This window comes from Peromyscus maniculatus, chromosome 7, assembly GCF_049852395.1.
Source record: "Peromyscus maniculatus bairdii isolate BWxNUB_F1_BW_parent chromosome 7, HU_Pman_BW_mat_3.1, whole genome shotgun sequence".
Taxonomy (NCBI): domain Eukaryota; kingdom Metazoa; phylum Chordata; class Mammalia; order Rodentia; family Cricetidae; genus Peromyscus; species Peromyscus maniculatus.
In genome coordinates this window covers 104,286,372-104,311,824 of record NC_134858.1, presented here as the reverse complement: position 1 = coordinate 104,311,824, position 25,453 = coordinate 104,286,372, and the positions used below count along the sequence as shown (strand labels likewise).

Here is a 25,453-nt window from a genome sequence, read left to right as displayed (position 1 = left end):
AGCAGTTTATTTATAGATCCACTTGAAGACAGATCATTGTAACTACTGGAGTTGAATTTTAAAACTCCAGGAACAAAGGCTGGCTATTTTAAGTTTTCCTTGCACTTAGTTCAATGGAGAGTGTCAGAGCCACGGACCATACCCCAGGCATCACTCCCAAGCTCTGGTAATTCATGTTTTGCACAGCATAATAGTACATAAACTAGGCTTGCCAAGACAGACACCCAGGCCTGATGATCCACTCAGCAGAGGCAGCTGGCCTTAGATTAGCCAGAGTCCTTTGCCAGTGCCCCATGCTTCCATGGGAGGCCATATCCCATGGGGTCTCATGGCCTCTCTTTTTCCCAGAAAATGAAGTTGTAGACAGCAGAATGGCGGTAGTTACACCATTCCTCTCTCTCCCTCCTCCTGCAGGCTTCAAAGAGGGCCAGTACCTTATCGGATGCCTGCTCCAGGTCACTAGCAGCAGCTTGCCACCTGCCCACCATAGTTCCAGAAGAGACGGGTCTCCCTGAGGACAGTGGGTCCAGGAGCTCCCCTTGTCCCTGGCCTGACTCCAGCTGCAGGCCAAAGACTCTGAACCCCTCTACCCTGAACTACAGGCAGGACAAGAGGAGTATTCATGTAACACGAATCTTAAAAGGTCTTATTAATGAAAACAAACCCAGAGCCAGGTATTGGGGTGAACGCTGGAAGATCAGAGAGACAGAACACAAGCCACAGCCACCTCACCTTGGCAATTCCTCGGCTGATCCTGTTTCCTCAGACTGGAAGTCTCTGTGTCATCATCCGAATGGATCTCAGCTGAACTGCTGCTCAAAAGCCTAAGAGCTTAACCAGGCTCTAGTTCCTGGTCCTCACGCCTTATATACCTTTCTGCTTCCTGCCATCACTTCCTGGGATTAAAGGCATGAGTCACCATGCCTGGCTGTTTCCAGTGTGGCTTTGAAGGCAGAGATCCGGATGGATCTCTGCCTCCAGAATGAAAGGATTAAAGGTGTGTGTGCCACCATTTTCTGGCCTCTATGTCTATCTAGTGGCTGTTCTGTCCTCTGACCCCAGATAAGTTTATTAGGATGCAAAATATATTGGGGGACACAATATATCACCATATATTCAGATAATAGGGTGATACACAAGGGTGTTAACGCTTTTTATATCCTTAACCGAGCAAGAGAACAATACAATTTTTCTTTTCTTTTCGATTATATGACAGGGCCTCATAACACAGGCTGGCTTTGAAATTGCTATGTAGCAAAAGATGACCTTGAACTTATGATCCTTCTGCCTCCACTCCCAAGGGCTGGAATTACAGTCACACATCACCACAGCTGTTTTTATTTGGTGCTGGGAATCAAACCCAGGACTTTGAGCATGCTGGGCAGGCACTCTGCCAACTAAGCCACATTCCCAGCCCCACAAAATGACATTCTTGACACAATATGGGAAAATGTGAACATGTTCTAGGTATTGCTAGGAAGAAATCACTAATTTTGTTGAATGTGGCAAGAGTATTACAGTTATATAACCAAGGAAAATCCTTATTTAGAGTAAAATGTTATATCTGAAATTAAAGAAATGCTCTGAAGGCTTCTAAAAAATGTGGGGAAGATGTAAGGTTGGGGACTGGAGAAACCAGGTGAGGGGTTCGTGGGGGCTGATATGTTATCTGCTCCACTCTGGTACTAAGCTGAACATTTCTGTCACACAAAAGCTTTTGTTTGTTTTGATAACAAGTGCTGTGGGCTGACGCCAGCCTGGGGAACCCCAGCAGGAAGCAGGGCCACCTTTGGGGCCCTGAGATCTGCAAGCATGGGAGGCAGATGGCTTTGCCCAAACCCAAAGAATGTCTGCATGAGTCTTTGGCACTGCACAGAGAAAACCCCTGATGGCAGTGACAATATTCACTGAACCCATAGCAGTGTCCAGACCTTCACAGAAACTAACTGTAAGATAATCTCCATGGAAACCATCTATTCTGATTTTTTTTTTTGCCATGGTAACCAATAAGAACATAAACATAAGTATTATCCAACACCCTTACACCACATGGTCAACACTACTAGCCAATCTGGAAAATATAAAATGCAAAAAGGGTTTTTCCATTTCAAATGAAAAGAAATTCTGGAACTCTATTCCAAACATGCAGCTTCCACCACCCTTTGTGGCTTGCTGGCTGCCCATATTAGCCCACACCACCTGCTGCCCAAGAGACAAATGAGGCCAGAAGTTACTTTCTTCATTCAGTCTGGGACCATGAAAAAAATGCCTCAAGGAAAGGGCCAAAGGCAGGCAGTGGGCTCACACACCCAGCCACAGTGCTCAACGATCCCAGGATGTCCTCCACATCCTCATTTCCTGAGCATCCTTTTCCAGGCACATGCTGTGGGGAGAGCAAAGCTCAGTCCTAGGGCTTCGAATAACTGATGTGGGAAGGAGCGGCTACTCTGGGAAGGGGACTGCCCTGGGCAGGTGTGGTAGAAGAGTTTCTAGGGCTGCTGAGATGGCTCAGGAGTAAAGGTACTTGCCACCAAATTCGGGACCTGAGTCCAAGACCCACATGGTAGAAGGAGAGAACTCCCGAAAGTTGTCTTCTGACTTCCACACTTCCACACACACACACACACACACACACACACACACACACACACCTTAAAAATAAAAAAGCCCAGACCTGGTAGCACATGCTTTTAATCCTAGTACTCAGGAGACAGAGGCAGAAGCAGGTAGATCTCTGTCAGTTCAAGGCCAACCTAGTCTACATAGTGAGTTTTAGGACAGCTAGGGCTATGTAGAGAGACCCCTTCTCAAAACAAAGGAGAAGAACTTCCAGCCTCCTGACCACCAGGGAAGAGCTGAGAGCAGCCCTGCTGGGAACAGCATCTCAGAGGAGCCGAGCCAGACTCGGGCATCTGGACTCGTCTCCACATGGGGCTTCCTTCTCCCCTTCCGGCTTCCTGGGTTTTGAAAAGCAGGACAGAACCAGAGGAGGAAGAGCCCCACTGCCGCAGCCCCAGCTCTCCCGCACTCTTTACTCTGCAGCACACAGCTGGCCAGACCGTTCTGTGGACCTGCTGGCTCTTACATGGGAAGGTGACTTCAAAGTGTGGACTGACAGGGCTAGAGGTGGCTGGTCATCACCATTAGCAAACGGCAGTGACACAGCAGTGGTTGAGACGACAGGTGTCTGAGGGCGAGGTGGGCCTTACAGGGCTCAATGGTTTGGCCACCCCATTTTTGTCTCTGACTCGGAACCAGCTCCTCACATGCAAAAGGGGGGGGCTACCAAGAGCCCCGAGCCCACAGTGAGGAGGAAAATCTCCCAAAGAACTCAAAAAGGGGTATTATGGTCTGATTCACGTGCTGGGTAAATCATGATACATGCAGGACTGAACTCGAGGCCTCTGGACTTCGTGTGGATTCAAGAGTTAGCAGGCTCTCTTCAGGATGGGAGCTGGCCTAGGTGCCCTCATGTCTAGAGGATGGGGGCTGGCCTAGGTACCCACAATTACAGTGTGAAAGGTAGGAGACAGAGACAGCACAAAAGGAGACACTGGGGACAGTGTAGAAAGCAGTGGCCTGGACATGGAGATTTAAGGACAAGTGACTAGATTAGAGGCAGAGCATCTAGTGGCAGCCAGGAGATAAGACGGGAAGACAGGCCTGGCAGAGGCCTATGGCAGGGCAGCATCTTCCTTACTGACAGTCATGGCTGGTAATAGTTCTAAGCAGACTGACGGGTACCCATAGGTTCAAAGGTTTAGGGACAGTGAACAATCCTGAAGGTTCTAACCAGACCTGTACCCCTTCCCCACACCCCTTTTCCACTGGAGTGGGATGAGAGGGATGCTGAATCTTCAATCACCTCTCCTAAGCTGTAGCTTCTACCAGACACAGAAATGTCTAGGATGCAAAAAGACTCCTTGTCTAGGATGCCAGACCCTGCTGGAGAGACTGTCTTCCAATAGACCAATGGTTTTCAGAATGGGTCCCTGCACTAGCAGCATTAGCATCTCCTGGAAATGGGTTGGAAGTGTAAGCTCGCTACCAAACCAGACACTCTGGGGACGGCCCAGCCAGCAGTAAGTTGTAATATCCCTACACGGGCTATGATGCCCAGCTGAGTTTGAGAACCAGCTGGAGGAGCTCAGGACAATCAATGTCAAGTGTTAGAGAACTGGCTTGGCTGGGCACAGTAGTGCACTCTTGTAATCCCAGTACCCAGGAAGCAGAGAGAGGCAAGCAAATCTCTATGAGTTTGAGGCCAGCCTGACCTCCAGACCACCAGCCAGGATTACATAGTGATTGTCTCACAAGCCTGTCTTGATCCCGATACTGTCAGGAAAGTCCAGCTAACATGGCTTAGGGACGTCTGCAAATGTCACTTTGTGCAAACACAGTCCATCTTTGTAAGATTCCCCTCTTCACGCCAGAAAGGCACCTGAGCAGCCAGATTACCTGGCATACCCTGGACTGTGCCCAGACCCGCAGCATCCCATGTCTGCAGTGGGAGGCACTGATGATCACACCTGACCAAAGGTGGTAGGGAATCCGACTCCAGAGGCCCCCGAAGACAGCAATGCCATGGCTCTGCATGTGAGTGTGCATTCACACACACGCTGAGCCTGGGTATTTGTCCTAGGTCTGAGGATGCTGAGAAGAAACAGGGGAGACCCCTCTGCTTCTTCATTCAAAGGTCTCTTGGTTTTGCTGCACCCAAGGGGGACAGACTGGGTCTAGAACCATTCACCAGCATGTCATATGACCTCTGAGTCTAGGTTCCTCCTCTGTATGCAGAAGGCATGAATGAATTGTACCAGGAGCCACACAGAGACATACAACCAGGTAAGTCGCAACATCCCCATTGTTCCCTAGTCACCCCTCAAAGCCCTCTGAGATGTGCAAAGCTCCCCAGGAGCCAAACAGGGAGGGATGGGTCCTTCAGGAGGGGTCTGCTTCCCCATTTCCCACCAAGCTTTCCTCAACGGAGAGGAAGGGCGCATGGGCACAGCTAGTCAGTCAGCAGGTGCACAACACACAACATATGAAGAGACACAGCTCAACTACCAGAAATGCCCTGCACCCAGAGGCAGAGGCAGTTCCATAGGTTGGGGGGATGGGCCCTGTGAAAACAGCCCTTTTCCAAGCTGTGTGGCTGCTGGGCATCTGATTCACCACAGCAGGCAGAAAGCCAAGAATTCAGTTTAACAGTCTTGAGGGACCAATAAAAAAAAAAAAAAAAGAGCCAGAATGGGGTCAAGTGGAGAAGGGAGAAGTTCTTTTTTAAGATACATAAATCTGGGGTTCATTCTGCTTCAAATACCCTCAATGACCCTCCTGCTAAGCATGCTTTTGAATTTGAATATCTTTTGCTTTATTTTGTGATGTTTTGTTTTGGGGGGCGGGAAGCTCCCCTGTAGCTCATGCTGGCTTCCAACCTCTTACACAGTCAAGAATGACCTTGGAACTCCTGATCTTCCTCCCACCACCTTCCAAGGACTGGGATTATAGGTATGTGCCATTGTACCTAGCTTAAATCTTTATTTCTCACTACAAAAAACAAATGCCAAAACAGAAATCTGTGTTCGGGAAACAGACCCAAGTCTGAAAGTCAAATTGCTAATAGCCTGAATATTTGTGTCCCCTATAAAATTTATATGTTAGAATCATAATCCCTAACATATTTGGAATTGAGCCTTTGGGGGTAACTAGGTCATGAGGACGGACCCACCATGATTAGGATTACTGTCCTTATAAAAGGTTTTAGCCAACACTGTTGTCTACTACAGAAGAAAGACAGAGGGAAGGAATTACTTCTGTACCACCGGATCCTCACCAGTGACTGTCAGTGCCTTGCTTGCACACCCCAGCCTCCAGAACTGTGAGACATGAACTTCTGTTGTTTAAAAGCTACCTAGTCTACAGTATTTTGTTACAGCAGCCGAAAGGCACCAAGACACAGGTCTCCTCTTTGCCTTCTTAGGTGAGGTTCCTGTAAGGAAAAGCTAGGTCATGAGAAACCACAAGCACTTAGAACCCCCCAGATCCTCAGCACAGGGCAAGTATCTACAGAGCAGGAATCAGATCCCTTTAGCACCCCAAAATCAGAACTCCAAGGCAGCACCCAAAACAAAAACACAGTCATAGCAGGTGACGACAGCTTTGTCCTCAGAACCTGGGGCACAAGGCTGGAGAGGGAGACCTTAAGGAGGAGGACTCGGGCTATGGGCAGATGTTCTTAGCTGAGACAACCCCTTTTTCAGGGAAGGTTCTAGCACTGAGGTTCTGAGATTCCTGGGCATCTTGTACTAAGGAGTGCTGAGGGCGGTAGGCGAGGTGTGTGTAGGTGTGTAGGGGTGTGTGTGTGTGTGTGTGTGTGTGTGTGTGTGTATGTTTTGTTTCCACCCACCTCAGAGGTTTATTTTCTTATCTGCAAGCTCAGAAGACTTGGGATCTGTCATTTAAAAACACAACATATGCTTGCAAGGGTCTAAAACCCTCCCCAGGCCTCACAAGGACCACCTGCTGTAGGGAGGAGCCAGCACCAAAATTATCCCAGTCAGCAATGCATCACACCCCTGTCCATGCCCCTCACCCCCAATGGTTTGGACACTTGATCATTCTGACTGCCTCTTAAAGGACAGAAGAGGGAAAAGGAACATTCTTGAAATAGCTACAGCTTGGTGAGCACTCGCCATGTGCCAGGAACAGGGCCAAGTGCTGCTTGGCATGCCACCTGTGAAATCTCATGAAGGAGGACCCAGTGACTCCCAGGTTGACAGAGGAGGAACTGAGACCACAGAGATCTGGCCACTGGCTGGGGTCACAGCGCAAACAGGGCAGGGACAGGATTCAATCACTGGTTGGTGGGAAGCCAGAAGCCAAGCTCTTAACCACAGGTAAGCTTTTCTCCTTCAAATGCAATCTTGAGAAGTGAGCAGAGAAAATCTCTCAACCCCAGAGATAAGGTTAATGTCTAAACCGGAGCAGCCAACCCTGCGAACTCAGGAAGTGGGTTGTTTTTTTTCCCTCTGTCAGCTTCATACCTAGAACTTTGTGCTCTTGCGCCCCTACCCGACTAGTACAACCCTCTCAATTGCATAATGGGTCTCTGATTGTGGCAAAAATAAGGGTAGATCCAAATAACGCATCTTTGTTAATTAAAAGTAGCTTTAAAAAGCTGGGCATGGTGGTACACACCTTTAATCCCAGCATGCAGGCAGAGGCAGGCAGATATGAGTTCAAAGTCAGCCTGGTCTACATAGTGAGACCTTGTCCAAAAAAAAAAAAAAAAAAAGGGTAAAAGTACTTCTGCTGCTAGGGTAGAAATCTGTCCTGGAGAAGCTTGAGATTTGGGGTGGGCAAGATGCTACTCCAAAATCAGCCAAGACACAAGGGTCCTTCTGCGTAAGGGACAGACCTTTAAGTACCAGGAGGGCAAGAACAGAGGGCAGAAGGTCAGGGCTGCAGCAGGAAACAGGGCTAAACATTAGACCCCTAAAACACCAGTACAAGTATCTGTTACAGAGAGGCCCTTGTGGTACCCAACCGTACCCCTCTAGGAGGCACTCATCTGCCCCAAAGCAGCCCTTCCAACCTTCTTTCAGGACAGAGCATGGAGACTCCTGCCCACTTTCAGCCCACAGCATGGCCTGGAATCCTTCATGTGCAACTTTCCAAGCAGAGAAAATGCTACAGTCACGAGCCCTGAAACCCCCCTTTGGACAACTCAGCCCAGAACAGAAGGAAAATGGCACCCATTATTCTCATTCTGAATGGCTGGGAAGTGGCTTGTGCTTTTCAACATGAAATGTGCCTAAAAATAAGCTGTGAATCTCAACCAGAGGTTGAAAATAGCTCCGCAGTGAACAGAGCTCTGCTTGAAGTGAGTTTAAGGACAGCCTTCCTTCCAAGATCTGAAAGCTGAAACGTCATAGTCACAGACGGGGTCACAGGCGGGGGGCTCAAGGGTGAAGGGACCTCCACAGCCTCACAAAGTTGTCCTTGGCGTCCTCTGTTGGTTGGGGAGCAGCAAGGGGTCCAGGCAAGGTCTGCCCCTCAGGCTTCCAATGGACACAATGGAGAAAACACATGGTCAGAAGTTCCACATCATACTTGACTCTATGAACTCTCTGAAAACCCCAAATGTCCAGGAGCATCCACTCTGTTTCAGTGCCTAAGGCGATCTGGAGACAGAGATGAAGGGGCAAAGGGCATCAGATGCACAGCAGAGCGGGATCACGGCTCTTTGAGAAGTCAAACCACCCTGGTCAGCCACTAAATCTTTTATCAGGCATTATTGCTGAGCCAGGTAGCCTTTGGGCAGGAAAGGCAAGAAACATGCTCCAATTTGAAGAAAATCGAGTTGTTACAAGGTGAAAAGTTTTTTCTTATTGTTTACCGCCATCTCTGAGACCCTGAAACTTGATAGACCAAACAGTATTCTTACAAAATGGACTACCGGAAACATCTGATTGCTCTGGTCCACCCCTGGTGGAGTCCAGAACGGAGCCAACCGAGTGGAGTCCTCACACAGGCCCCTGGAGCAGCTTCCTGGAGTTCCCTCTCCACATTTCTCCACACCCCGTGCCTCAATCATGCCACCGCTCTCTTCCGGGGCTCCTCATGAAGGAGGAGCTTCTGCAGTGATTCTAGCTGGAGACACCTGACAACATCTGAGACACTTCTGGTCATCAAAACTAGGGAGCAGGAGGCCACCAGCATGCACCGGGAAAGACCAGAGACACTACTAAAGATCTCACAGTACACAGGACAGCAAACACTCAAATAACTATCTGCCCCGGATATGAACTGCTGAGGTTGAGCAACCCCGAGTTCCTGGAAGGATGGGATGTGGGCAGAAATGGAGCGTGGGAGCCTGTCAGCTCTGTTCACAGGACACAGTAGTGCTCCTGGGCTCCCCGAGGAGCAGAGCACTCTGGCCAGCCAGGAATCTGAGTGCCGGGAAAGGCTCTGGAAAGAAGGGTAGGAACACATTAACCAGCTCCCTTCCCACCTCAGGGGAAAGCCTAGTCATCACGGTTCCGCAAAAACTAGCTGCCTCCAGCCTAGGAGGATGAAAAAATTGTGGAGAGGATGTGGATGGCTTACTGAGACATGGTTAAAATGGTCAATTTACACACACACACACACACACACACACACACACACACACACGCACACGCACACGCACACGCACACGCACACACACACCAGGCCTAGCAATACTCTGGCTTTCTTTCCTCCTTTCCCTTTCAGAGAAGTCTCTCAGGCAGCAGGAGTCTGTGTGGGTGGGTGGGTGTCTGTCTAGAAGGCCTACCTGTCCTCTCAAGACTCCACAAGGGACTTGGGACAAAAAACAAGAAGTTCTTTTTTTTTTAGAAGTTCTTATCTCGACCAAGAATGGGTCACGATTACTCTGTCACTTCAGGAGTCTTCATGAGTGGCCCGTGGGTTCTCTGAATCCACTGAGGAAATGGAGGCTTGGGGAGATGAGGTGCCCTGTCCAGGGCTGCCCAGCAGGGTTCAGAGCCAACTCCATGATGCCAACTCCATATCCTGCGCCCTGCTTGAGTCCCATGTGGGACAGACCACTGGCAGGACTGGAACAATAGCTCTGCCGTGGGCCTCAGAGCAGTTTGGGGACAGCTGGCTGCCTTGAGTCCTGATGAGCCTTTCACCTGCCAACGCCCCACCTTGTCCTGCTGGCTTCCTCTACCCACGTGATCACACCATAGACTGTCGGGCCGTGGAGCTCTGGGAAACAAGGTGATATGTTCGCCATTCTGAGTGGGGCTCAGGGACAATATCATTTTCCAAGTTATTTTCCTAACAATTATAAGAAAAAAAAAATACAGGCAACCTCACTAACCATCAAAACCACACCGAGATTCCACCTCAGCCCAGTCAGAATAGCAGACATTAAGACACAAAGGACAGACCTGCCAAGGGTGTAGATGAACGGACCACTTAGGCCTGTTGGTGGAAATGTGAACTAATAACTACCATGGAAGTTAGAATAGAGGCATCTCAAACAACTAAAAGGAGATCTACTGTGCGGCCCAGCTAACCACTGCTGGATATGTACTGGAGGAACAGAGACACTTGCAGCATTATTCACACCAGCTAAGTTACGAAAGGAATGAAGTTAGGTTATTTGCAAATGGATGCAACCAGTGACGCCCGTAGTAACTGAATCAAGCCAGTCTCAGAAAGCAAACTCCACATGTTTTCTCTCACCTGTGGCTCCTAGGTTTTTTTGTTTTGTTTTGTTTTTCGAGACAGGGTTTCTCTGTGTGGCTTTGCGCCTTTCCTAGAACTCACTATGTAGACCAGGCTGGCCTTGAACTCACAGAGATCCGCCTCCCTCTGCCTGCCGTGTGCTGGGATTAAAGGCGTGCGCCACCACCGCCCAGCGGCTCCTAGGTTTTATATACACTCCTGAAATTGTATCCAGACATATGACATGGAGGTAGAAGTGAGACTACAGGGAACAAAGGAGACTCCCAGAGGGGAGGAAAGAGAAAGGGAGAGCAGGGGGTTCGGAGAAATACGCTCGATACTGGCATGAATCTTTTTATAATAATGATTTTTAAAAACATGGACTTTTCTTCCACCTGGATACCAACCATTCCCAAGAGGCAGATAGCAGTATCCTCCCAGGATAGGAAAGGGCTGCCCCACGGGTGGCAGCCCCTGCCCCCGGCAGCCCCCGTGGTTATTTAGCCTTGCTCAGAGGGGACAGCATGGTTACACCTGAGAACTACAACAGGAACCACCTACTCACTCTGCAAGCAATGAGCACACACAAAGGTCTTAGCAGTGCTGATCTCGCCATGAATGCCTTAGGGAGTCATAGGACAGAAGGCAGGAGCAACACACAATCCTTCTAGGTAAAAAAAGATTCAGCAAGCTGGGTGGTGGTAGTGCACGCCTTTGATCCCAGCACTCAGGAGGCAGAAGCAGGCAGATCTCTGTGAGTTCAAGGCCAGTCTGGTCTGGAGAGTTAGTTCCAGGACAGCCAGGGCTATACAGAGAAACCCTTTCAAAAAACAAACAAACAAAAACAAATCAAAACAAAAAGAAAAAGAAAAAAAAGGAATCAGCAGCAAGGAGAACATCAGTGCAATCTAGAGAGCACCAACTAGCCCATAGCTCAAGGCTCATTAGCAAACACTCAGCAGAAACAAAACCTCCCAGCTAAGTGGCCAGTCAAGGGGAGATCCTTGGGAGAAAACTGTGGGCTGGATGTGGCCTACTCTGGAAGCAGCTCGAGCATGCGGTAGGAAAGATTCAGCTATGGAGCCACAGTAAGCCCAGGACAGACTAAGGAGGCTTCCTGCTTCTATTCTGAGTTCCAGCCTTGACTTGCTGAGGCTTTGGGTGAGCCGCTTCCTGTTGTTCAAGCCAGTTTCCTCCTGCTAGGGAGGCCATGGTGCTTCTATGGTCCAGGGAAGAAAGATTTAAAGCTTACACCTTTGTGATCACAATCTTGACTTATTTCGACTAAAGTTGAATATGGGTCTATTTAATGAGCCTTTATCAGTTATCATTTTTCTGCCAAATATTTATTCTACAAAATTAGTTATTTTTATTCAGGAACACTGAATGCCCTTTTACCAACAAAGGTACTAAAAATGGTTTGTGGCTGAGGAACTTCCTCTCCATGGTTTTTTAAAAAAAAGAAGTGAGATTAACCAAACCAGGGTCTTCTCATCCGTCCCAGCTGAGGCCTTGTGTCCTGAGCCCTCTAGGAACACGTACTTGGGTCCGTGGCCTCACTCTAGCAGCAGCATGCACCGCGACAACACTCCCCACCCACAGGGCCAGGGTCCTGGACACTGCAGCTGCTCTGTAGCTTTTGTGCCTCACTTGTTCATTCTAGATTGGAGTCAAGGCACCAAAGCGGTATTTGATAGACCTTCCCAGGGTTCCTTTCTAATAAGAGAGACGCCCCCAGGCCTCCTCGTCTCCAAGCCAGTGCTGCTCACTGTGACCATCCCAGAGTTACATGGCTCAAGCCTGCCTGCTAAGCCACTTACCAGATTCCCAGCAGAGCTGGCCAGGGGTGGAGGCCTCTGTACTTTCACGTCTCCATAATCAACAACATCAAAGTTACTCTTCCAAACCATCACCTACAAGACCAACAGGTACAGAGAATGAGGGGAGAAAATGGGCCCAGAAATCAACCCCGAAGTTCTGAGCTAAAGTGGTTCCCGTCTCACACCCCAACTCTACTCTGGACCTGCCCCACACCCCGAGGAGTAAGCTTTGGGAACAGGCCTGTGGCACCAGGATGGAGTACCATCATGTAGCCATGGAGCACAGTTAGACCTGAGCACCTGCTTGTCCCTCTACCTGAGTGTCCTAGATGACTACTCAGTGTCAGGATCACTGTTGAATCCATTTGTTCCCTTTCTCCATCTATCATCTGTCTCTCTGAAAAAGAAGCTCTTGAGGGTGGTGGCCCTGTTCAGGACACTGTGGGAAGATGTGAACATGAACTCCAGGCCACCCACTGGGTTAATGGCAGATCTCTACCCCTTACTGCGCAGTTTTCAACCTGTGGGTCGAGACCTCTTTGGGGGGTCTTTTACCCCCAAATATCAGATATCCTGCATATCAGATATTTACATTATGATTCATAATAGTAGCAAAATTACAGTAATGAAGTAGCAATAAAAAGTTTATGGTTGGGGGTCCCCACAACATGAGCAACTGTATTAAAGGGTCTCGGTGTTAGGAAGGTTGAGAACCACTGGCTTACTGTGAGTCCTAGGTGAGGGATTTAAAAGATCCCAGCTCCCACCTCACAGGGCTGCTAGGAGGCTCACAGGACACAGTGTAACACAGTTATTGGCATCAGGAAATGGATACTAACACACTCATTATCCTAAGCCCAATACGTTTAACAGTAAAAAACATACTTCTAGCCAGGTGTTGTAGTACAAATACTGAAGGTAAAGGCAGGCAAGTCTGTGAGTTCAAGGCCAGGCTAGCCTACATAGGTCACCCAGCACCACAGTGTGAGATCCAACCTCAAAACAAACAAAGTAGCTTCAGTGGTTAAGAGCACTGGCTGCTCTTCCAAAGGACCCAGGTTTGAGTCCCAGCACAGATATTAACCACCTCTGTAACTCCAGTACCAGGGGATCTGATGCCCACTTCTGGTCTTCACAGGCAGAACACCCACACACATTAAAAACAAATCAAAACAAAAGTTAGCAGTGGTGGCATACGCCTTTAATCCCAGCACTCGGGGGACAGAGGCAGGTGGATCTCTGTGAGTTTGAGGCCAGCCTGTTCTACAAAGTGAGTTCCAGGACAGCCTGGGGTGTTACACAGAGGAATCCTATTTTGAAAAACCAAAAAAAAAAAGAGAAAAGAAAAGAAAAAAGTTAAAGATATACAAATAAATGTTAAAGAATTTCAAATAAGTAAATAAATACACAACCACATGCAGCATCTTCCCAAGCAGGATGATGACTGAAGGCACTTCCACAAAAGCTTAGGCAGCAAGAGCACCCCCTACTGGAGGCTAGAAACCACAGGAGGCTGGCTGCTTCTGGGGTTACTTTCGGGATGGAATGGCTGGCTTGGCCATCACAGGAGGAAATCATGCAACATGACCAATAGTTAATGGAAGCCAACGAGGCCACAAAAAACTAAACCAAACCAAAACAAAACCCCACCACTCTATCCCCCAAGATGAAGACTTGGCATGCCCTAGACACCCCCCACTGAGACACAGCACTTCTTAGGAAGGCTCCTCACCACTCCCTGAGCAGTTCCACTGTTCCCAGCTCCAGAGGGATGGGCTCGTGAATACCTCATTTGTCAGTTTATGAAGGGAACGTTGGCATATGCATACCCCATGTACAAGGTCCTTGTATAACTGTGGAGACCATCATTCCTAGCACCAGAGTGGCCAGCGTGAATGCAGAGATAATACCCAGAAATACATGAGCAGATGTAAAAAGTCCAGGGAGCTGACAGCCTTGCTGTCTGAGGATGGCCACGACAGGGTGAAGCTTTCCTCTAGGTTGCCTCTTGTTCTGTGTGACTTCGTTTTAGCATGTACATCTACTATACAGTTAACGTGTGTATCTGCCATAGAGTTCCCGTTTTCCATGCTCACCGGAGGCTCAAGACTCCTTTACCCTCCTTTCCCTTCCTTTTTGGCTGCTAGCTAGGACCTAGGGCTGGAGTGGCTGTTATCCAGGCTGTGGACAAAGAACCTTTCGCTAGCCTCTGCTTTATTGGAAAATCAGTACATTTCACTGCAGCTGGGACTCAGGGGAGGCCAGAGGATTTGTCTAGGCTGAGCAGCAGAGCTGTGAGGCCAGTACCCAGAGGATGAGCATTCTCGGCAATCCACCAGACATCAACTGTGTTCACAGCCACTGCTCTTCCCTCCAGAAACAGAGGACTGTGTAAATACTCTGGGAGACTGCTGACAGGTGCAGTCCTCAGCGCTCCACACCTTTCCCAGGCCAGGCTTTGAGCTGGGCACCAAGGTCAGAGTACCCCCCCCACACCCCCCACACCCCCCTGCAGATAAGCCCTTGGCTTTTAGCAGTCTGGGAAAGGAGTCACAGGGGTGACAGGATGAAGCCTCAGGGCAAAGGGTGATGAGGCGGGACAGGACTTCCTCTCTGCAACCAAGGATACAGAAACCGCTGACCCTTTCAACATGCAGCAGGCCAGGAAGCAAAAGGCAGCAAGAATGGAGTGGAGGCTTCCAGGGAAGAACCAAGGCTCCACAGTCATGCGGGCTCAGTGCCTGTCCCTGTCTCTGCCACCTGCTGGGACTGTTTTCTCATCTATAAGAATAAAATAGGAAGACTCGCCCCACAGGACTCAGGAGAACTAAATGAGCTATGAAATTCTTACCACACTGATGCATTACCAGATCTGCAGTAAGTACCTAGTAATTCTTCACTCTTTATGTAATCAGGAGGAAAAAAACAAAACAAAACAACAACAAAAAAATCCCTGAAAATCTTCAACTTTTCCCCCACAATAATTAGCTCAAACTCCTTCCAACCCGTTCTAGTCTGAGACACTTCCACAGGTCACCCCTGAAGGAGACCTGCTTGGGGACAGCAACTGCTGGGACCCCAGCACCGCCCTACCCCCAAGCTCCACCACATTATCTTCACCATGACTGTAGTCGCTGAAGCCATCTCTGATGACCTCCAGCCTCCTGAGGGGTTCTGAGCAGGATCAGCTCAGACTCCTTAGGCCATTCTTTCTTACCTGCTCATCAGAGCCTCCAGAAGCAAAATACGCCCCCGTTCTTGAAAAGGCAACGGTGGTAGCAGGTCCCTGGCAGAACAAACAGAATAAACACCAAAGGTCAGCTGAACATGGCAACACACCAGTGATCCCAGCACTTGGGAGGTGGAGGCAGGGGAATCAGGAATCCCAGGCCAGCCTGGGTTACATAAGACCCTGTCTCTACATACATCCTACAACCCCCTCGGTCTAAACGCACAGTTAGTTCCTGGAAGACAGCAGCGGTGGGACGAGGTCTGAGCACTCATTCAGCACCAGTCTTCCTCAGCCTTTGTCCAAGAAGCCTGCCCGTGGTCAGGTACAAGAACTGCTGCTGGACCTCTGCTCCCAAACATCTCACCAGACAAGGCCAGGCCGTGGGATCAAGGGAGGGCAGAGGAGGGAGCAGGACATTCACACTGGCAGTCTGGCCAGGCGGGCATCATTTCCATGGCTTCCCTAACAAGAAGCAGGGGGTCAGAGACGCACAGCTGAGATCAGCACGCACCTCTCTGAGGCACATCCACAGTGCCCTGTTGTAGACCAGAGAAGTGGGAGCCAAGGAGAAGCCAATGGCCCAAATGAACAAGGCCAAGTCAGGGGCCTGAGCACAGGAAGGAGGCTGAGGAGGAGTTACTGAAGGTGCTTGGGGGTGGACCAAAATGACACCAGTGTCCCTGCACTGTCCGTGCCATCTTCCTTAGCTGGGGCCGGGCAGGGTAATGTCCTCCTCTGGCTTCCTAGGTCCAAAGGTCCGGGTGAGCATCCAAAGGGGCATTTCAAGTGCATGCTATGCAGCACTCTCTAATAAGCACACCCCAGCTGAGAGGGGATCGGGATCTCCCACTCAGAGAACAGTCCTCCCCATCTGCCTGGAATCCATTCCAGAAAGATATGCCAAGCAAGGTCACAGCCACAGATGGAACCTTCTCCCTTCCAACTGAACGTCTACCATGGCCAGTGCCTGGCATTCTGCTGGTAAAACCAGATCACAATTTTCTTCTATCTGTCACAAAGGTCACCCCAGTTCCTCTAGGCCAGCAAAGTATAACAAGGACTGCCCACAGGAGGGGCTTTCAGCAACAGAGCCCGGGCTAGAGAAAGGGAACATGGAAGACACCCTGCACTCAGAGCTGGGAAGGACCACCACGGCTTAGGCTGGCAAGAGACCTCCCAGCCACAAGCAGCTGCTCTCCCAGGACACAGGCAGCGAGCAGGGCTTCCCAGGCTCAGGCACGTGGAACAGAAGGTATACGCCTGCCCTTGCTTCCAGAACCCACTTCTAGTTCTTCCTCTCAGAGGGGCTCACACTGGGGTGACGAGGCAGGAAGAATTCCACATGGCTAGCACTGGCTCCGAGCCCTGCACCTGTATCAACCCACCTAATCCCCAGAGGACAGTGTGTGCCTTTACCATTCCAAGTTGGGAGAACAAAGCCCAAGAGGACACATACAAAGCCTATGCCTGCCTGTCACCTCCCTTCTCCAACAAGTGCATTCACAGGCTCAGGCCTATCCTACCCCCAGCAGCGCCAGGAATTCTAACCTACCATTAACCAAGATGAAGTGGACCACTTTTGCTGCGAGGGAACAATGCCCACTCATATCCATGAACAGTGAGTGTCAAATCCCAGGTGCGAGGCCTGCTGGAGCATGTGACTCCATTCTGAGTGACACTGGCTGCATTTGCCGAGTGGAGCTGGGGAACATCCCTCCCAGTGGACAGCTGGCAAAGGGTCACAAGGCTGACGGAGGAAGGCGATACATTTTCAAAGAAAATCTACTTGACTGCTGACAGTCTTGACCATTTTCAGACCTGGAACTTTCTAATGAATGTATGGCAGTGCTATAAGACAACAAGATGCTTTTCATTTTGAGGAGAAAGACATGGAGGGAAGGAAGGAAAGGAAGGAAAGCAGAGTGCGGACTTTCAAAAGCAGACAGGCCCTTCGCCCGCCCACCCAGAGCTCCCGAGAAGAGCTCCAGGAAGGGCCAGCGACCAAGGGAGCACACACTCGTGGCTCGCACTGCCTGTCATCACTGCACCACCAGCTGCCAGGCTGGGAACAAGATGTCAGCAGCAACAGCAGCAGACTCCGAGAATGCGCCCAGCTTAAGGGGGGATTAGGGCCAGAGGACAGGTGCTAATGTTCTGGTGCTTTCCCAGGAGACCAGGTCTCTCAGGAGACTCAGGGATAAGCGAGCAACCAGGAGCTCTGTGGGGCCCACACTCCTCCCCAGTGGTGCCTGTTTACTGAGAGGCAGCAAGGCTTCTGCAACCAGGCCTCTGCATTCCTAGAAAGAGCAGCGCTCACCAGAGGCTTCTGCCAGTCTGCTGAGAGCCAAGCAAGTAGCCTGGAGCACTCCGAGTGCAGCCTGTACCCCCAGATTGTATCACCAGGCCACTGGAGCCACCTCAGTTCACGAAAGCACAAACTATGTTTGCCCCGATGACAACATCACACCATGATGTGTTTCTCAGATGGTGACTACACAGACCAGGCCTCCTTCCTATGCTCAAGTGTTCTGGAGTTTGGCTCTCAGGGCCTGGACAAACCAGCCTCCGTTGATCTTGCCCTTCACCAACATTCCAGCCTACTCTACTGCTCAGTGCCCTCAAAGGCTGAGCCAAAAAAGGTCTCTTTCTCAGTGTTCCTCCTAGAGCTCAAAACTGAGCTCTTCAGTCATTTCACTCTCCCTTCATTTTAAATAAACTCATTCAAGGCTACAAATTTATCTCTGACAGCACCTTAGCCAGATCCCAGAAGTTTCTAGTCTGCAACACTTTTGCTGTCATTCCCTTCCAAATTGTCAGTTTTGACTCAAGTTCTTCTTTAGGTCATCAGTTATGTGGAAGTGACTGAATCTAAGGTTTCCAAGCCAAGGGGAGTTGGGGAGTTCGGACACAACAGTGTCAGTGATCAAATACGGTATGTTCTAGCTTCATGGCAGCCTAGTCTTTTCATCTGATCAGCCACTCCTGGTGCACTGGAGGCCAGCTCCAGGCATGGACGTAGCCTGATTCTTTCACCTCAAGGCCAGGTCTTCCCTGGTGCCTCCACAGGGACTGGAGTGTGACTTGAGCATTTCTTGCTGGGTCTTCAGCAATGTAGATTCCAGCTGCCCGCACCCCCAGCAGCAGAGTGGTCCATATGCTGGGGACGCTGTCCCTTATCTGCTCCTGACCACATCCATGCGATGCTTCACAAGCTCAACTAGAGTCCCTCCCCTCCCCCGAAGTTCTTTAGGAGGTGATTGTTCTTAACCTGTCATGAACACACGGTGTCTTCCCTGCTCTCTCTCCTGACCTTACCATACCCGGCTGACCTCACACCCAGTCATTTCATCCCATGCCTCTTCTTGTCAACAGGACCTCAGAGGATCTACGCTGCTGATTGTTTTCTCTGCATTTTATTGAACTGTTTAGCATGCACACACATGCACCAGGGCACACATGTGGAAGTAGGGGGACAACTTGCAGGAGTCGGTTCTCTCTTTCTACCATACAGGTTCTGGGCAGAGAGCTCAGGTCATCAGGGGCTGGAGAGATGGCTCAGCAGTGAAGAGCACCGACTGCTGTTGTGTCACTCTGACTGGTTTAATAAAAAGCTGAATGGCCAATATCTAGGCAGAATGTCCAGGTACGGAGGATGCTGGGAAGAAGGGCAGTCACCAGGAGATGCAGAGCAAGCAGGATGGGCACTACAGAGGTGAAGTAATAAAGCCATGAGGCAAAAAGTAAATGAATGGAAATGGGTTAAGTTATAGGAGCTGGTTAGAAACAAGCCTAAGCTATCAGCCCAGCTTTCACTGTCTCCGTGTCATTATTGGGGAGCTGATAGTCCCAACAAAAAAGATCTGACTACAGACTGCTCTTCCAGAGGACCTGGGTTCAATTCCCAGCACCCACATGGCAGCTAACAACTGTCTACAACTCCAAGATCTGACAGCCTCACATATACATACATGAAGGCAAAATACCAATGCTTGGCAGCAAGGGCCTTTACCCACAAGCCATCTGGCCAGTTCTCTGTCCATTTCTATGAATTTACTTGAACAGCAAGCATCAGGCAAAACAAAGAGAAGCCCAGAGTGACTAAGTTAAACTGCACACTCTGATACCTTTAAGCACATCTCTGGACTCTCCTCACACTCGCCAGACTCTGTGACACCTGATTCTGACCATGGTACCTTAAGAGCCCAAGTCCAAGCAGGTGCCTTGACACCCCACGTACCAGCAAACAAACAGGGCCGTCACGCCGCACATGCCCTGAGTAGACAAAAAAGCAGAGTGGCCATCACAATGACCAAGGAGGCCAAGGGACTTCTGGTGTGGGTGCTCTGGCCTCTGACCCTGTGTAGAAATTCAGTCCAGCACACCAGGTGCTTGTATATCCAAGTGGTGACCCACAGGGACATTGCAGCTCTGTGGAGGAGATGCTGCCAGTGGAAAGCAAAGCTCTCTCAACCCTGGCCCAGGACACCTGCTCCTAGCTCTTAACTCTGGATTGCTAGAGGGTGACAGAGGGCCAGGCTGACCAGGGTTTCTTACAATGGTACACATGAGATACTACTCCCTGTCTTCACGGCCCTTACACTTCCAGAGGAGTCCAACCAATACCAGGTAAGACCCTAGTGACTATCAAAATACTCCTTCAGAACAAAGTGATTGGACAAGGGCTAAGTGCACTCAGGACACAGGGTGGAGAGACATTCCAGCTCACTTCTACTGCTGCGGCCCCAAGGGCAGCCCAAGCACCTAAACTCCTCTCCCCCACTTCCCCAACCCCAGCCTAGGGCCTGGCATGGCCCAAGTGTCCAGAATACATGTGTGGGTCCCTCAGAAGCCTGAGCTCCCGCCATGAGCACAGTCAGCAGCCTCTGCCCATGCCTAGGCCTGTGGCAAGTGTTCCCACCCACATCAGGGTAGCTGTCTGCACTCGCCGGATGGTGTGCAGCTCAGCCACTTCACGGTGACGCTCTGCAGTAACATGCATACCAACTGCACAGCCATTAATACCAGATTTAACTCCCTGCCTACAGCCCACCCACCATCCTCTCCCAAATAGCTCTAGGGGGTTTAAGCCAAATGAGCATGGCTCAAGACTATGTTTCAGAAAATACAGAAAAACAAATCTATATTTCTAGCACCTTGCCCCCACACTTGCCACACAGATCTGTGAGGGCCCTGCTCAGGGCACGAGGCTTCAGATGACAGCTGCCGTTGATGGGAAAGCCTTTCCCTCCCTCTCCTGCCGGTGTTCCCTGACGTAAAATGAGGGGGCCCCACGGCAGCTCCTTTACAGCTCCCCCTTCCCAGATCTGCACTGCATGGGGAGACAAGCTGGGATTCGTTCCTCCCTGCTTAACGGCTGCCAGAGTGGCAGACTCCCCAGGCCTCAGACTCAGGGCAGGCCCGTCTCTGGAGCTGACCTGACCAGAAGAGCGGCAGTGTCCACTTAGGGTTGCATCTGGAGGCTTTAGACAGCCCACTGCCTCCCACCATTGCTCAGAGGCTCCAAGCTAAGGCCGAGTGTTAAAGGGCCAGGACCCATGCAAGTCCAAGCCAGCAAAGAACTTAGCCAGCTCTCTGGCCTGTCAGCCATGTCACTCAGCAACCTTCCCACAGAACCTCTGAAGAGCCAGCCCCACATGCCCCCAGGTGCCAAGCAACAGGAGCTGTAAAATGGACCCTACGTAGCTCTGAGTTCCAAAGTCGAGTCTACATGGGAATACCAGAAATCTTTATGTCTACAATACACTGGCCAATTTCTAGCCCTCCAATGGTCTGAATGCTTTTGTTCTAACAATTCATGTTAAAGTTTAGTCCCCAAAGCAACAGTATTCCAACGTGTGGTCTTTAAGAGGAAGCTGAACCATCAGGCACTGCCTTACAAATGGGATTAGGGCTCTCATGGAAGGCTTGAACACAGGGGATTTGGCTTTTTTGCCCACCTGTTATCTGCCAAGTGCGGTGGCACACATGGCACAGGACTCCTCCCCTGAAGGATGTGGCATCGAGGTGCTACCTTGAAAGCAGAGAACAGCAACAGCCCTCACCAGAGGCTAGCACCTTGACTCTGGACCTCCCCACCTCCAGAGCATGAGAAAACAACTTCTGATCTTCATAAATTTCCCAACTTGGGACGTTTTTTAAATTACAGCTGTTGTTTTGAGGCTACAGCACATTAGCAGCCCAGGTGGCCTTGAACTTGAAAACCTTCTGCCTTAGCCTCCTAAATGCTGGCACTGCTACTGTGTGCTAGCTACCCTGCCTGAATTTGGGGGCATTTTGTTATAGCAAACAAAAAGAAAAACAAACCAAAGCAACCCTGCTTACCCCTCAGAGTGAGCCCATTACTACACAGTAAGAGCCCCTCCTCCACAGAGTAAGCCCCTAGCTCAACAGAATAAGTAAGTCCCTTACCCCAGAACGAGGCCTCCCACACAAAACAAGCCCCAGCCACACAGAGCAAGTTCCTCACTCAAGAGCAAGCCCCTTGACCCAGAGTAAGCCTTTAGCTCAACAAAGTAAGCACTCACCCAAAAGCAAGTTCTTTGCCCAACAGTGTAAGCTCCTCACCCCACAGCGAGACTCTAAGCCTCACAATGGGGGTCCTTCACCCTATATTGAACCCCTTGAGGGTTCATAAATATTTCATTATATTCAACAGGGGAGGCTGCATATATAGAATGCCCTTCAAGTGGGCCGCTGGGAAGTCTGGCCCATCACACAACAGAGAATGACCAAGTACCACATGGTCAGACTCCTTGGCTGATATCAGCCTTCTACATCCCCACAAAGCTCCAATCCAAGAAACCCAAGGCTGACTGGGTGATCCTGACTCATCCTGGTGCTTGGCAAGTTACTTCGTGCTAATGCCCTTGTGTCTAAGGAGACAATGGAAAGATACATTGAGGCAGCTGTGGCCTCAATCCAGATAAGAACACCACCCAAGCACTGTAGCCCTGACTCTTCTTCCTCCTAGGTGGGACCCTCCCCTACAGTCTCCCCAAAACCGCTCGCTTAGGCCTTGCCCTCATGACAGGACATGGGAGCACAGCTCTCCAGCATGCACACCCCTCCCTCCTCATCGCGGTCTGCTTCCCCATATGACTGTGAGGCTGACCTCCCCAGGGCTCCACCCTCAGCTCGTGCTCCTCGTCCTCCTCCCACATGTGTGCAAATGGAAGTGTAAGAAAGATGCTGTCAAGCCGGGCGGTGGCGGCGCACACCTTTAATCCCAGCACTCGGGAGGCAGAGGCAGGCGGATCTCTGTGAGTTCGAGGCCAAGCTGATCTACAGAGCGAGATCTAGGACAGGCACCAAAATGACACAGAGAAACCCTGTCTTGGAAAACCAAAAAAAAAGAGAAAGAAAGGTGCTGTCCCGCTTGCCAAATGGAATTCCCTGTGAGAGCTTTCTAGGGATTGCGCCCAGGGACTGCCACAGTTGGACCTCCCCGAGTTGAGCTAGTTTCAAGGCTCCCTCCTACTGGGCCAGACCAGGTCACCCAGCAATGACGCTGGGATACAGCAGCCATGGGGCCTGCTGCCATCTCACCCTGACCAGTGATGCGGAGCCAAGGGTGAAACCACAACTCGAATGTCAGAGCCATGTGTGACAGGCAAGTGAGAACAGCAGAGACATCTCAGCTCTGCTGTCCTGAGACGTACAGAGGCCCTCAGTGTCACCTGTCTGCAAGTGTTTTCAAGTCTGCCATCCCGCTCATCTGCAGGACAGACTCACGGACACTCAGGAACCACTACAAGCCCCAGGGCTGCTAAGCCACACCCAGCTGGGGGGGCTGGTAACAGCTGTGCTGCACCCCCATCATGCCATCGCCTCCTGGAACAGAAGGGGAACGCTCAAGTCACCAGAGCCCACTGCACTTCGGGAAGATCAAGGCCTGGAATGGACTTCACAAGCACAGGGCCAAAGACTGCTTACCTGTGGGACTGGGGCCCAGTGGTCTACATAGAGTCTCTTGTGATGTGGCTCCCAGCTAGACCCTCTCTCAAGGACTCAGCCAGAGATGAAGACAGAGAACTTCATGGAGCTTAGCCAAACCTGCTTCATAGCAGCTGACAAACCCTCTCAAGTCACAGAGAGCCCAGAGCAGCCTCCAGGGATGGAGTGGATCAAACTCCACTCCCGACCACAGCTCTCCATAAGCACAGAGTTCAGTCCAGCTGGTGGGCTTTATGTTTGAACCAACTACCCAGATAATCAAGGCTGTTTTACCTGTAACATCCTCCTTTTTGGGAAGCTGACACTGAACTTCCTCCAAACAGGACCAAGTGGGTGAGCTGGAATGGGCTGAGGCAAATAAGGCTCTTTCTCCAGCAGCCTTGACCCCACATTCTCTCTCTTGCGTCAGCCCCGATACTCAACTTTTCAAACCAGAAACACTCTGTATCTTTTGTAAGCACCCCAAAGAAAGCCCAAAGCAGCCACTCCATCCTGCAGAGGGTGAGGACACTGGCTGTGGAGAACAGCACTGAGCAGCCACTCCACCCTGCAGAGGGTGAGGACACTGGCTGTGAAGAACAGCACTGAGCAGCCACTCCATCCTGCAGAGGGTGAGGACACTGGCTGTGGAGAACAGCACTGAGCAGCCACTCCATCCTGCAGAGGGTGAGGACACTGGCTGTGGAGAACAGCACTGAGCAGCCACTCCACCCTGCAGAGGGTGAGGACACTGGCTGTGGAGAACAGCACCGAGCAGCCACTCCACCCTGCAGAGGGTGAGGACACTGGCTGTGGAGAACAGCACCGAGCAGCCACTCCATCCTGCAGAGGGTGAGGACACTGGCTGTGGAGAACAGCACCGAGCAGCCACTCCATCCTGCAGAGGGTGAGGACACTGGCTGTGGAGAACAGCACTGAGCAGCCACTCCATCCTGCAGAGGGTGAGGACACTGGCTGTGGAGAACAGCACTGAGCAGCCACTCCACCCTGCAGAGGGTGAGGACACTGGCTGTGGAGAACAGCACCGAGCAGCCACTCCACCCTGCAGAGGGTGAGGACACTGGCTGTGGAGAACAGCACCGAGCAGCCACTCCACCCTGCAGAGGGTGAGGACACTGGCTGTGGAGAACAGCACCGAGCAGCCACCACCAGCGGAGTGTACAGGGGCCTCACGAAGGGCCTTGAAGAGGAAGGAGGTAGACAAAGAACACGTGTCTCTAGAAAGAGCTAGGATTATGAAAAAAACGTGGGCATGGAGCAGATTCTGGGCAAACCCTGGCTTCCTGATCAGCCTGCAGAACTCTGAAGAAGCCAAGCCTAGGGATACCCTGGGCCGGTGGTACCCCAAAGAGGGCTAGATATCAGAGACCTCAACAAGAGAAGCTCGTGAGACCTGTGGCAAAGAATCCTGTTCCTGTATTGGACGGGGGGCTTAGAGGGTGAGCAGAGAAAACATCTGGGCCTTAGGTTCTGACTCTCACCTTCATCTGAGCCGTGGGAGACGGGCAGGGCCCGCCCACTCTCACCCAGCCCTCCGAGAGCTTTACAGACTCAGTCTGCCCCTCTAGTTTACCGCCCCCGCCTTAACTGCAGTCCTCCCCAGCCCAGGCTGTGAGCACCAAAGAGTAGGACATGACCTCCATTTCATGTCCCTCCTGTCTGACCCAGGGAGCAGGGAGCAGATGACAGACAGCTGCAGCGAAAACCATGTCAACAGGTTTGCCTTTATGTGCTGGATAATGCACCAGAGCACGGGATGACATTTGCAATCCACACTGAAGTGTCTTGGGGCTGCGAGAAGTCCACTGTTGAAAGGACCCTCACAAAGAGAGGGAAAGTCTGGACTGTCATTTGTATGCATCTGCTTACGAGTTGTTTCTGAGAAGTGCTTTTGTTTTGTCCATGGAGAGCGGGAGAGGTAGCTTTCACGGGCCCTCCCGGTGACACGGGAGTCTGAGCCACTGGCTTGCAGTCGCTACACCCTAGGACACTGAACACTGCACCTGGCTGTGGTGGCCCAGGGTAGACAGGCCTACTCCTCCACATGGGAAGGCAGGGGTTCACCACTAGGCGAGAGCAAGTAGCTTTCAGGTCCCAAGAAAGAAGAAAAGGCTATGTCCTCACCTCCGAGAATGGCCAGAAGGCCTGCATGTGCTCTAACAGAAACAGCCAGGGGAGCCTTAGGCTAGACACTCCCCACCTGGCT

General features: G+C 50.9%; 1 protein-coding gene across 4 annotated transcripts in view; it reads right to left on the bottom strand.

Annotated features, from left to right (window-relative positions):
- Positions 1-25,453, bottom strand: part of Poc1a (POC1 centriolar protein A) — a 71,771-nt gene that overhangs the window by 30,680 nt on the left and 15,638 nt on the right. For all 4 annotated transcript variants that reach the window (XM_076575450.1, XM_076575452.1, XM_042281558.2 and 1 more), the window contains 2 exons: positions 15,259-15,327; positions 12,042-12,134 (listed from right to left, as the gene is read on the bottom strand). In XM_076575450.1, the coding sequence (XP_076431565.1) occupies positions 12,042-12,134; positions 15,259-15,327 (162 nt within the window). The remainder of the gene's footprint in view (positions 1-12,041; positions 12,135-15,258; positions 15,328-25,453) is intronic.